Source organism: Lissotriton vulgaris, chromosome 3_1, assembly GCF_964263255.1.
Source record: "Lissotriton vulgaris chromosome 3_1, aLisVul1.2, whole genome shotgun sequence".
Lineage (NCBI taxonomy): Eukaryota > Metazoa > Chordata > Amphibia > Caudata > Salamandridae > Lissotriton > Lissotriton vulgaris.
In genome coordinates this window covers 2,090,010,618-2,090,023,938 of record NC_141689.1, presented here as the reverse complement: position 1 = coordinate 2,090,023,938, position 13,321 = coordinate 2,090,010,618, and the positions used below count along the sequence as shown (strand labels likewise).

The 13,321-nt window shown below is 44.5% G+C and overlaps 1 protein-coding gene across 1 annotated transcript in view; it reads right to left on the bottom strand.

The window, feature by feature from the left end:
* CLOCK (clock circadian regulator) overlaps nt 1-13,321 on the bottom strand; it is a 1,177,342-nt gene that overhangs the window by 687,900 nt on the left and 476,121 nt on the right. Inside the window, exon 9 of the mRNA XM_086962635.1 lies at nt 8,544-8,657. Coding sequence (XP_086818761.1) covers nt 8,544-8,657 — 114 coding nt within the window. The remainder of the gene's footprint in view (nt 1-8,543; nt 8,658-13,321) is intronic.

Here is a 13,321-nt window from a genome sequence, read left to right as displayed (position 1 = left end):
GGAGTGATATTTAGCGCTGTACCCAGAAATGCGGCTTGGTTCCTGGCGCACATAGCCATGGCTGCAGTGCACGGAACACCTACACTGCCGCACACGGAGGAAAAAAATTAGAGGGAACATTGGTTATGAGTAGTTGTAGCAAGTCAAGTGCAGGGGGCTCTGCGGGGTGCAAAGGGTACAATTTCTTCATTGCTTCCCGTAAACTATGGTAGGTGAATTTAAATAACGGATTGGTTATTGACATATGCCAGATCTGCAGGGGTTATAAATGATCCATTAACATATAGGTCACCCATCAGGGTAATACCCACTTGTTCCAGTAGCTCCATGCTTCCACTGTCTTGAGTGGCTCACAGAGAGGGGTGTTGTGCTAAACGCATATTTGGGGCATAGAGTGGAAGTTTTTTATCCATTTGGCCAAGTTTTAGCCCCGCGTGAGATGTACTGTCAATTGTGTTAATCTCCTGCCTGGCTGGCTAAGTGTGGTCTAATATGTGTCAGGACGGCAGTGAGGTTAATAAGCATGGCGTCACCATCTTCCACCGCTATGTGAGGCATATATTTAATTGGATAAAAATAGTTTAAGGACCGCAAATCCATGCAATGCATATGGTAAAGTTAGTGTGTGCAAGCTTATCCGCGCTTGTTTGCCTGCTCATATTAATTTTGTCAGAAGTGCCCTTACCTGTTAAAATTGTGGTAGGGGGAGTTATGGGAATATTTGTAAAGAGATATAGTAATTTGGCGAGGATTACCATTTTTATCAGGGATATTCCGTCCGCCTGTGAGAGAGGGAGTGTGATCCATCTGCTTATTTGTGTTTCAATTCTATCAACATCAGTGCCATAATTTGTTCTTAGTACAATTTCTGGGTCGCAGTGAATCCAGATGCCCAGATATTTAATGGGGTCTGTTTGCCACACTAATGGAAATTCCAGTTGATGAGGACGGGTGGCTTCTGTCAGTGGCAGTATGGCAGATTTATCCCAATTTATTGGCAGGCCAGCATGTCTACGAAATTTAATTTATTCTCTTAGGAGAGGAGCCAGATTTGTCTTCGGGTCACGAACATAAAGCACCATATTGTCCGCGTACATGGAGATGCTAATAGGGTGAAGACGGAATCTCAACGCAGTGTGCGCATATCGTTGTCGTATCTTACAGGCCAGGGGCTCTATCGCAATAGAGAACAGTAAAGGTGATAATGGACATCCCTTTCTCGTGCCTCTCTGGATATTAAGTACTTCCGAGATGTGTCCAATCACATTTATACGAGCAGTCAGCTTGGTATATAATAATTTGATCCATTTCACTAGCATAGGTGGTAACCCCATCCTTTGTAAAATTGTAAATAGATACGTCCACTCAATTGAGTCATAAGCTTTGGCTGCATCCAGTAGGCCCGCTGCTGCTTCCATCCCTGGATTCAGTTGGTGTAATAACACAAATATGGTGCGTAAATTATTTGAGGTCGAGCGATTGGGAGCCAAAACCAGACTGGTCCGGTAGGACCATGACCTGCAATAGGGCTACAATCTTGTGGCAATAATCCTGGCTAATATCTTAGTATTGGTGTTTATTAGAGATAGTGGTCTGTAGGATTCCCCACGATCCGGCTGTTTATCTGGTTTTAATAAAGCCACTATAAGCGCCTCTCGTAGTGTCGGAGGAAGAGTCTGATTGTTTTAGGCTTCATCGTATATTGCCACAATATGGGAGATGAGGAATTCCGCATATGTCTTATAAAACTCCCCGGTAAAGCCGTCCAGCCCCAGGGTTTTGCCATTAGGAAGGGACTTGATGGCAGCCTGTACCTCCTCCAGCGCAAGGGGTTGAGCCCATCAGGGAGCCAAACTAGTGCTATCACCTCATGATAGTCATTAATTTCTTGTGCATTGGCTGTGTCGCGTGCAGCGTACAACCTACCATATGTTTCTACGAAAGTGTCCAATATACCTTTGTTGTCATAATGCAGTCTGCTTGCCAGATCCTGCATTTTAAGTACAATGTGTTGTTTGTGTTCTACACATATTTTTTGCGCCAGATTGCGACCAGGTCTGCCCCGTTCACCCATTCTACGAGCAGTATGTCTACGGGAGATATATTTAATTTCGTCCTCAACAAGTTTGCTGTAATTCATAACTTTGTCTCGGATTTCCCCTAGGAATGTTGCATTGTGGGTATTCTCGTACTCTTTCTGTTTTTTTTATATGAGCTTCGCTCTTGCTCAATTCTGTGCGTATATCTCGCAGAATACCGGCAGTTGTACTAATACAAATACCTCTCAAGGTGCCTTAAAGGCTTACCAGATAGTGCCTGCACTATTCAATAAGTTTGTGTTTAGAGTGAAGAAGACTTCTACGGCGTTATGTATGGTTTCTTTATACAGAGGATCTTGAAGGGATGCTGCATTGAATCACCATATGAATGGAGGAGGGGTATATGTCAGTACTCTGAGCGTGAGAGCTACTGGCTTGTGGTCTGACAACATTTTTGGTAAGTGCTGTATGACTTGCGTCCAAGTGCAGGCTGATTCTGTGAGCAGCAAGTAATCAAGCCGGGCCCAAGTGTTATGCACGGTGGAGGAGTGGGCGCTTTCTAGCAACAGTGGATTGCGCAGGCACCAGATGTCTTGAATATGAAATTCCGACATCCCATTTAATGTAGTAGTGACAGCACGCTGATGCTGCTCAGTAGTGTTGTGTGATCTGTCATAGGTGTTGTTCAGGGCAACATTCAAGTCTCCTCCCCATATTAGTTCCATAGCCGGGAGAGTTCGTAGTAAGTTCCATAAGTTAGCAAAGAAAACATGGTCATCAACATTTAGACCATAGGTAAAATGTAAATTGTAAATTGATACTTGTATAGCGCACTACTCACCCGCAAGGGTCTCAAGGCGCTTGTACGAATACCGCTGTGGAACCCGTCCTGGCTTTCCCTGTGAGGCGTCCACTCCTGGGCACCCCCAAGGTGGAGGCCAGGCATCCTTAGCGTTGTGGGGGCCGCTGTGGAGATTAAGCAAGCTATTGCCCAGAGTTGCAGAGTGGGACTCCATGATTGGAATAGGCACCGAGGCGAGAATTATCAGGTCCGTGGAATTTTGAGCCCAAGACCCGCCGAGGCGGGGAATTGAACCCTGGTCCCGGGCTAGACCTCTGCATTAGGGTCTGCCGCTCTAACCATTGAGCCACACTTCTCCACTAGAACAAGTGTATCAGTGTCCCGGGCTCTAATGATTCCCACTGTGGAGCCTCGCAGAACGCCTGTAACTATGACATAGCGCCTGTGATCATCTATTAGCGTTCGCTCCTTTATAAATTGTGTCCCTTTGAGGATTAATGTTATCACCCCTCTGGCATAGGATGAGTATGTGGAAGCTGTCATCTACTCCGCCCATTTTTCCCCAGTGTGTCAGCCTTGTGTTTAACAAGATGTGTTTCTTGTAGAAGAGCAATATTTTTGTGATGCCTGTCTAGATAGGCAAATATCTGTCTGATCTTATGTTCAGGCAACGTACATTCCACGTGATTAATCTCAGTGGTGTGGGATTATCGAGCACGTACATCAGGGGGTGCATTCGGGCATTTATGTAGTGTTGAACAGCATCTGGAGTGCCCGCATAAAGCATCAACAACATGGTCATGAAGTGGTGCCTCTGCGCAAGTGTGCTGCATGATGAAAACAGTGTAGATGGCTGGTAAAAAAAATAACACAAAAACAAACTATCCCCCCACCCACTTTAGCATCCCAATTATGCCAAAGACATTTCCCAAACTACAACGAAAATTACAACTGAATTTGGCGCTCAGTGTTCCATCCAGGTGTAGATGGGGCCAGAGCGACAAATAAGCAGAATTGGTATGATGTTTAAAGGAAAGTGCACAAATAGTATGCATTAGTGATATACCAAAGTAACTGTCATCTGGTATCCGGAGCTAGAGGCATTAGTCAAATGTCCGTTTTCAACATATTTTTTAAGTGGGCACATTAGTTCCATGTCCATAACAGTTCAATAGCCCTGACAGGTTAGCTCATACAACTGTAGACTTCATGAGGAAAGTGGCAGCTAACCCCATCATAGTGGCTAATGTGAACACCAGGCGCAGACGTCCATCAATGAAGCGAACCGTGCAATAAGATTCGCCTGTACGTAGCATCAATCGGAATCTGGTTGTGTGGCGTTACTTTTATCCCTCGCAGTCTGTTGCCGGAGGTGCTTGACAAATTCCTGCACCGCTTGGGGTGTTGGCAAGACACAGGTTTTACCCACATGAGTCACGTGGAACCTGGCTGGGAAGAGCATGGCAGGCTGGGAAGAGCATGGCCTAGGGGATTATCAGGTCTCACAGTTTTCTTTTCACCGGGCCGAACTCCTTACACACTAATTGGACAATTAGTGTAAAGTCACGGTAAAACGCCACCTCGCAACCATTGTACATCAACGGTTGTTTCTCTTTTGCTAGTCTGAGCGCCGTGTTTTTGGGCTATTATCGGTCGTGGCAGGGCGCCCGGTGGTGGTTTTGGGGCGAGAGATCTATGCGCCCTTTCTACAATGACAGCTTAGGACAGGGGAACTATACTCACTAGTAACCAGGGTATTAGGTTTATACAAGAAAACAATGGTTCTGGTGGCTAATAGACAAACAATTATGGTAATCAGTACACAAAATGGCAATGAATATTGTAAAGGCCCTATTACCATCAGAGGGCAGAATGGACACTCTACACAGTTTGATATTTGATGTTTTAATAAATACACAGTTAAATAGTATAAGACACTTTCTTAAATTCAAAAAGTGCTACACTTTGTGCGTTGTGTCCCCAAGTGAAGCATGGAACCAAAACAAGTATGACTATATACAGTGTACAATTTGCAAAAAGGTTTCCATAGACAAGAATTGACCATTCATTTTGTGCAATTTATCAGCAGCCTGGGTGTATGGTGACACTGGCTGTATGCTGGTCTGTTCTGTAAGGGTGTCGACGACGTTTCAACCCACTAGGTATGGGGGGTCTCCTCAGGACTGTTTTTGTGGGGACATCTGATGTCTTGAGGCGCAGCTTAATGTGAGTGGTGCGACCCAATAGTGGTGAAGTAATACAATAAAAGGACTCACGTGAGGACCCAGCCTGGTTCTCAGTGACGGAAAGGAATTAAGCTCTCCGAGTATTGTAATCCGGCTTGTGGTGTGGTCACCGCACCACGAGCCGGATTCCAATACTCGGAGGCAGCTGATTCATTCGCCAGCCTTCACGAAAAGTCAGATATTATTCCGCAAACATAGGACTAACACTCGGAATCATCCGATGTGAATATTCTGGAAATACAGTGCTGCGGACTTAGCAGGGCATCTCAAGAGCCTGTTTAATATATCAAAAAGAGCCAGCTTAATTCCTTTAATAGGGCCTTTACAATATTCATTGCCATTGTGTATACTGATTACCATAATTGTTTGTCTATTAGCCACCAGAACCCTTTCTAAAATCAGTATCGATGAGAACTATGGGCTTGAGCTGGCGCAGCGTGTGAGCTTTAGCAGCCAGGCGCCGTGCGTTGTGGCATAGTTGCAGGTCCAGCTAATTACTACAGCAATTTTCCTGTATAGCGCCGCACTTTCATCAGTCGCGCAGTTGCGTTAGCGCCTAGTTTTTTTAATCCGTATGTCGACGTTGCACACTGCCCCGGTGATCCCTTCATGCGAGGTACCCTTTAATCGCACACCTTCTGGCTTTTGAAATTACCGCCTTTCAGCGTTCAGCGTAGTGCCTGCGGGCAGTAGCGATGTGCAGATCTAGGGAATGCAGGTCCGACAGGGGCAGCACGTCAATCGTACCTTAGGGATGAGTGAGTGCAGATCAGCGGCGTGGATCAATCACACATCGCATTGCGAGCCGCCATCTTAGCCACCTTGCTGTTCAGCGTTATATTCCAAATCTTCCCACAGCCCTGCCTATCCTGCGCGGCCGGCCCCACATCGCAATCTACACTTACAGCATGTAGGGCTGAGATGGTTTGTGTTCAGTTTTGCCAGATCAGCTATAATTTGCCACTCCGTGTCGATGCTTGGCGCCATTTTCTTAGTCCGCCTCACCTTGAAGCAACTGGTGGTTCTCCCGAACAGCGAAGCGACAGCCGGTCAGATTTATACCAGTGTGCTCCGCATGGCTTCCGACTGCCGAATCCTCTGCCTCGGCATGACTGTGGTTGGTATATCTGCCGATTTTTACCGAATTGCCGCTACACCAGTCAGAGCAGCGCTAGTGTGCGGCCATTTTGTATCGGAGGCTCTCTAGCACCCTCGACCTCTCTGCAGCCTTTGACACTGTTCCTCAAAACACCTTCCTTAACACTCTTCAACAGAGAATGGGCTCGGAAGGCACAGTGCTTAAATGGTTGGCCTCATTCCTCGCGGATAGATCCCAAATGATCAAGATAACAAACAGTTTTTTGTCTCCATTGGCAGTAGGTCAAGGCGTCCCTCAAGGTTCTATCCTTGCACCCACTTTGTTTAATCTCTATCGGGCACCATTAGAGAACCTCCTAAGTAAATCTGGGACCCACTACCAACTCTATGCGAATGACACTCAAATCTACCTCAAGGTGTCTCCCGCACACAATCTCTCACTACTCGACTCTACTCTCAACTATATTCAAAACTTAATGTTAGTTCACCAACTCATTCTCAATTCCTCCAAAACTGAATTACTCCTCCAATCTACCTCTCTCCCCTCCTGTTCAAACCTGGATGGATCAGCTGAATTTACTCAACAATAAAACCATCATTGTCGACAGTGCCAAATCCCTAGGTGTCATGCTCGACAAAAGACTCAACCTAATCTCCCACATCAACTCCACTGCTAAGAACGCATGTTACCAGCTGCGCCTTCTGTGCGGGATTCGTCGGTTCTTCCCGGAGAAAGACCTAAAAACCTTGGTCCAATCGCTGGTTCTCTCTAGACTGGATTATTGCAATTCTCTTCTGACTGACCTACCCAAATCCCATCTCTCTCCTCTCAAATCCGTCCTCCATTCAGCAGCTCGCTTTATTTCAGGGTCCAAACGAAGTGACCACATCACTCCTATCCGGTCTTCTCTTCGATGGCTTCCCATCGAGGCAAGATCTATTTACAAAACTGCCTGCATCACCCACAAAGCCTTGCACACTTCCTCCCCTCGTTACCTGCTGAATGAACTGAAAATGTCTGGCGGCTCGAGACCTTCTCAGAATGCAGAAAAGTTTCAGCTTGAGCCACCCTCCTTCAAAAGGGAAAGATCGATAGCTCAATCATTCTCAGGTAATGCAGTGAGAATCTGGAACTTGCTTCCTCCATTTCTTTATGCCACCACCTCTACCTGGATCTTCAAAGCTGACCTCAAATCTCTTCTCTTCCAAAGACACTTTCAGAACGAATACCTTCATTCTCAGACCCCTCTAGGAAGTTCGTTCCACATTGTAAATTTGTAATATTTTTTCTTGTACATTCCTCACCCTTGCTTGCTGTGTTTGACATTGTGTTCTTGACTACTATGGTTTTACCCTACCTCTTCTAATCTCCTGTTTATTTTTGTAACGTTCTATTTTGTAACATTTCTCTTATGTAACGTAACTGGTTCTATTGTACAGCGCTCTGACACCTTTGGGTAAAGTCTGCACTATATAAAAATGCATTAAATAAGTAAAAGGACCCTGTGCAAAGTGTGGTGCCAGGACCGAAGATGGCACCAATGACAGTGTGGAAACAGGGGGCTGGTTTGAAAGCACAAACGGAGCTGATGGCAAACACTTGTAGTTTCTTCTTTCACTTCAACCGCGACAACGATCAGCTGTGTGAACAACAGGAGTGGGGCCTTCCTTTCGACTTAGACTGGTGTTTTGCAATATAGAACTTTGCTTTTCAGTCCCTTATGGCCTTTTGAGATCATTTGGGCACAGTAATCGAAGATCCTGGAGTTGTGTTCATATCCCAAGCAACAGACGCATATGTGGTGGATATCTGTCACAGATATCTGTTTGTGATAGCCCCGCCAAGGTTCAAACCCTAGTATTTTAGGAGTCAAACCCGAAAAACGGGTCACCTGGCAGAAGACCAGTAATACTAGGTAGGGCCATCGTCTGACTAAGGGAAGACGGAGGCTGCAATAATCATGAAAAATCTAATACCTCGTCTTTATGGTTATACTCAGGGTAGCTTTTCATAAGTCCAATGCAAATTTCTCTAGAATATTCAGAAAAAGTATGACAGTAAAATGGCTGTAGTCATGGTAGCACTATTATTTAATGCAGAGCAACATTTAATTATGGTCAAAAAGAAAACACCTGCACAGAAATAAACAATAAATATATTGATCTAAAATGGATGATTGGTTTACGGTATTAACTAATACGTGCCGCAACAAATAGCTTAATCCAACTTCGCAGATACGGAAATATTTTTAAAACGGTTCTGAATTCTTGCATTGATGTCACATGATAAGGTTATGATTGTCTACAACTTGATTCTGGAGAACGTTACAGAACTGTATGTAGATCTGATTCACTCACCATTGTTCATGGATTTGAAATTTCCAATACAGTTGACAAATTCATAGGTGGTTGGTTCTTTGGGATCTATCGTTCCGCGAAGCATATGACAACCAAATTCCAGTTGATTTTTAGCTGCAGTTCGAAGAAAGGGAAACGGAAAACAAATAAATTCAAATATTTAAAATGATTTCTAAATTCTGAATTCGGGGTCTGGGGGATTACAAACAAACACTGACATGTCAACCTCAATTAGCTTAATTATGTATATACAAGCAGGGATAATTACCACTGCTTGCGTGATTTCACACTATTGTGGCTTACAAAACGGCAGCTGTTTTAGAGGGGACATAAACTTTTTTCCCCAACATCCCCCAAAAATATATATTTTTAATCTTTTTGGTAAACTATTGATTACCTAGGTCGCTTTGCATTTTGAAAAGCACCTCAACATGAAGTGCTGTATGAGGAGTAAGTTAGTATAGTCTACATTCCTATTACAGAATCGTTTGTTTTTTTGTTTTTGTTTTAACCAATCTGTTTACATGCTAAGCCTTCCTGATCCAGGCCCACATTGTACATGCAATAAGAAACCCCGCCCTAGCATGTATATATATATATTTAAAGATTCTGACATATGTCAGACTTGAACTGGGAAGCATATACCTCAAAAACATAGCCAACTGTATTTGGCAATTTTGCACACCCTCTCTATTACAGCCGCTGCTTTTGGTAGAGTTAATACTCCTGCTACCTACGGTCCTACTGATACAACTAGAACTACTACTGATGAAATACTATCATATTCGACTTCTAGTAGAGCTACTTATAGTACTAATGCCTTCACTACGACTTGTACTATTTTGACTTCTGGCCCCACAAATATTAGCAAAGCTAGTTGCAGGGCTACTACTTAGGTTACGGAAAACACAACAAATATACTAGTAGTAATACTAAATTAAGTACTACTTCTGGTACATGTTACATATAGTTTTGCTGTTACATAGGCCCGAATGAACTGCATTTCTAAAGCTGAAGAATAGATTTCATGTGAGTACGATCAAAGGATCAATTTTGTAATAATATGTAGAAACTGATACCAATATATCCCCAAAGTTCAACGATATGCAGAAGATCAAACATACTACATAAAAGCATATGGGAGTGATAATTAAAGGTGTAATTTAGCTTATTAAAACCTGTAAATGATCTAAAAGGCAATAGCAATACTGACATTTATTTATATGATAATTAACACTGGTTATGGAACATGAAACCTAATCTTAACCCTTGCAAATTAGCCGTTGTGCTGTCGTAATAGTCAATAGTTCAAAACAAATACGGCGCATCTAACAATGTGGTCTTATTTTGAGACTTGAGTAGTGCTTATATCAGTCCACGACGACCTCACTATTGTTCCCGGTTGACAGTGGTGACGGATAGAACCTTTTTTAATTATCAAGCTTGAAAAGACCTATGTAACTATTTACATGGGTCTTTTCAAGCTTGATAATTAAACAAGGTTCTTCCTTTAAATTGCTACCCATTAGTGCTACAATCCTTTTGGATTGTCTATTCTCAACTGTGTCCTTATGGCTGACGTCCAGATCCCTCAGCATAGTAGGGTCGCCGCCCGCAATCATTTGCTGGCGTATGGCGTCACTGTGAATGGCATGGCGGTAGTTTTCACTGTAGTTTTCGTGGTAAGTGTGGAAGCGGCATACCCGTTTGAGCTTTTCTACTCATGGGTTACCTTTCCTGCGGTCAATGCGGATTCTAGTCTGTTTCACATTTACACTCCCACGGCCGTGCCTCTAGACTACACCCCATACAGGACACTGGAAATTCCTATTTCGGCTTGGCAGCATTGAGTTTGGTTTAATGGCGCCCTTCCCCAATCAGTATCGGCGGTTCGATTGGGCCCTTTGTCTATTCCCAGGGCCACGTGGCCTGTTTTGGCCGGTCACACGCCGCATCCGCGTTACATGCAAGTCACTGTTGATGAATTGTGTGTGCTCTATGCCTCCCTCATTGTAGTGCATCTGGCTCTTGTGCAATACGTCTCCCGCAACATCCAGGTGGGGCCACCTGGTGCTGCGGCGCAACCAGCTGGACAAGCCGGGATGAAAATTAATCCTGTCATGGTTAATTCAGTTATGGGCAAGCTGTCCCAAGATAAGGATGATATGCCTTTTTGGCTTGCTGAGAAATTTGACCAGCTGGAAGCAGTGTTTCCTAATACGACTCCTGTTAAGAAACACAGGATTCTAACGATAAGTTTGCAGAAAGACTTAATACCGGAGGTACCTGATTGTGAAACCTGGGGTAAGATTTTTGTGACAGTCTAAACTAAGTGCTTCAGCACACCCTCCATGGCTGTCCTGCCCTCAGTCATTAAGCGTGTACAGGATGAACACGGTGCGGAGGCGGCTGTTGAATTGGGAATGAGATTCGTGTTAGTGTTTGAGGTTGTTACCGATCTCGTCCTTGCTAATGTTAAGGGAGATGTGGTAAACTTCCAGGTGTCGAATGCTTTACGCGATGTCCCTGATGCCAATAAACCCAGACAGTTAACAGAAATTAATGCGGAGGCTTCTAAGACCATTGGACGCAATAGTTTGGGTGTTAAGCCTTTTGCTAGAACACCAGCGCAAAAGCAAACAAAGGTGGCGAATTCTTATAAAGATGAACGCCCCAATTTTCCAAAGCAGAATTGGAATAAGAATAAAAAACAGGGAAAAAAGCAACAGACACAGCCGTCACATCCTTCTTCGCCAATACCAGTGTCTACTGAGCATATGTATGATTCGCGCGACCGCGCTAATAAGTCACCTGATCGTTTTCAGGTTCCTGATCAACGTACTCCTCGCTCTTTGCAGGATACATCAGTCTCACCAACTGGTGGAGGAGACAGCGGCTAAGGTCGGGGTGCCCAACAAAGCCGTGAGCAGCCCCGCAAGACGGACGGTAAAGGCAAGCCAGACAACTTTCAGCTCTATCGACCCCAGTTTCAGAAGGAAAAAGTTGCCGCTTTAACAGCAAGATATGCCACGGATAGTGGGAACACCGCTTAGGAACCTGACATGGGCGCTGACGCTGCTAGACAGCGTGGCAGATATTACAGTAGTGCGGGAAGCATTGCGTCCACCTCTGAAGGTGACAGCAACTGACACCTTCGTAAAATAGTCCTTTTAATGGAAGGAGACATACAACGTACTATAAAAGGGGTATTTTGGGAAAGTCTAACTATTACCTATGACATTTTGTTGGCAGAGGCTGACTGGCCCCCACCTTTCGTTCTGGCCGTTCCGTGAGGGGAGAAGGTGATCCTCCCAAGTTTCGCACACACTGTGCCAAAAGAGCAGGCCCTGCATTTTGCAGAAGAGTGGGCTAAGGTGCTTGCACCAGCGTTGTACCGTACTCAGTGTGGATGGGACTAATTCTCCCCCAGGCATGAGATACCATTGCGATCTATGCCACAGCCTCAACCCCAATATCCAATGCAACGTGTAGCGAAAGCTCCCGTGGCGGAAATCCTTGAACAATTGGAATATCAAGGTGTCATTGAAACCTGTGTGTCTCCGATGAATAATCCTCTTTTTACTGTGACTAAGCCTGAGGGCTCGTACCATTTGGTTTTGGATTACTGTCACTTAAACTCTCATTGTCGGACCTGCGTGGTACAGAATACTCACAGTTCAGCACTTGTGGATAGTCTTGTGCGTAAATGGTTTAAAACCAGGCTTAACATATCCAATGGCTTTTTTAGCCATAACCTGTCCCCCATTAGTAGTCAATAGACAGCTTTCTCCTGTGGCGGTAAACAAAATCAGTTCCGAAGATTGACTATGGGCTACAAAAACAGTCCAGGCGTCATTGTCTCTCTTTTGGAGAGACTCAACCCTGATGTGTGTTCGTCTGTTGATGATATGTATCTCACAGATGACGAGTTATGTCCGCATCTGTGTCGCGTTGACCGCATCATTTGCATGTTTGCGGACTTCGGTTACAAATTTAACTTTGCGAAATCACACACTGCAGAGTACACAGTGTTGTTCCTGGGCTATGAGCTCAACAATGTAGGCAGAGGTTTAGCACCTCACTCCCAGGAAAAATGCGCACAGTTGCGCGCTCCGACAACTATGAAAAAAAGACAATCTTTACTGAGTTATTTGAACTTCGGGCGTACTCGATTATGCCCACCGATCAAGCCTCTTTACGCCTTGGTACAACCTACTTTCACCAAATGTTGCCGGCTGCCTGAACATTCTGCAATTTTGCTATCTTTGCAGTCTGATCTTCTTGAATCTAAATACTTACTGACTCGTGACAACCACACCAACCTGGTGATAAGAATTGTACCCGAGGCGGTGGGTTTTACTTGACTTTTAATGAGGGTGACACAGTCCTATTGCTTACAAGTCGCACTTGTACACTAAATCAGAAATGCGATTTTCCTCTGTTGAAAAAGTTTTAACTGCAGTGAGATGGCGATTCTTAAAGAACGAGCACTGTAAAAGGGGAAACACATGTTGGTTGTTACACCGTATCCTGCCTTGGAGGCAGTGAAGAAAGCCAGTGTACCAAATTCAAAAGCTTTGCATCCTCGGTGGATACAATGGGCCACGTCCTTGAGATCTCCTGATGTTTTCGGATGAGAACAATGACTTCCTCTTAGAGGCAGTTGCAACGTACTGTACCTATACGTTTTTGGAATAAAGTGGCATGTTTCTGACTTCAAACGAGAACTGGCATCGTGAATTTTTCATTCATTTTTTACTCTGTTCAAATTCTGTGCT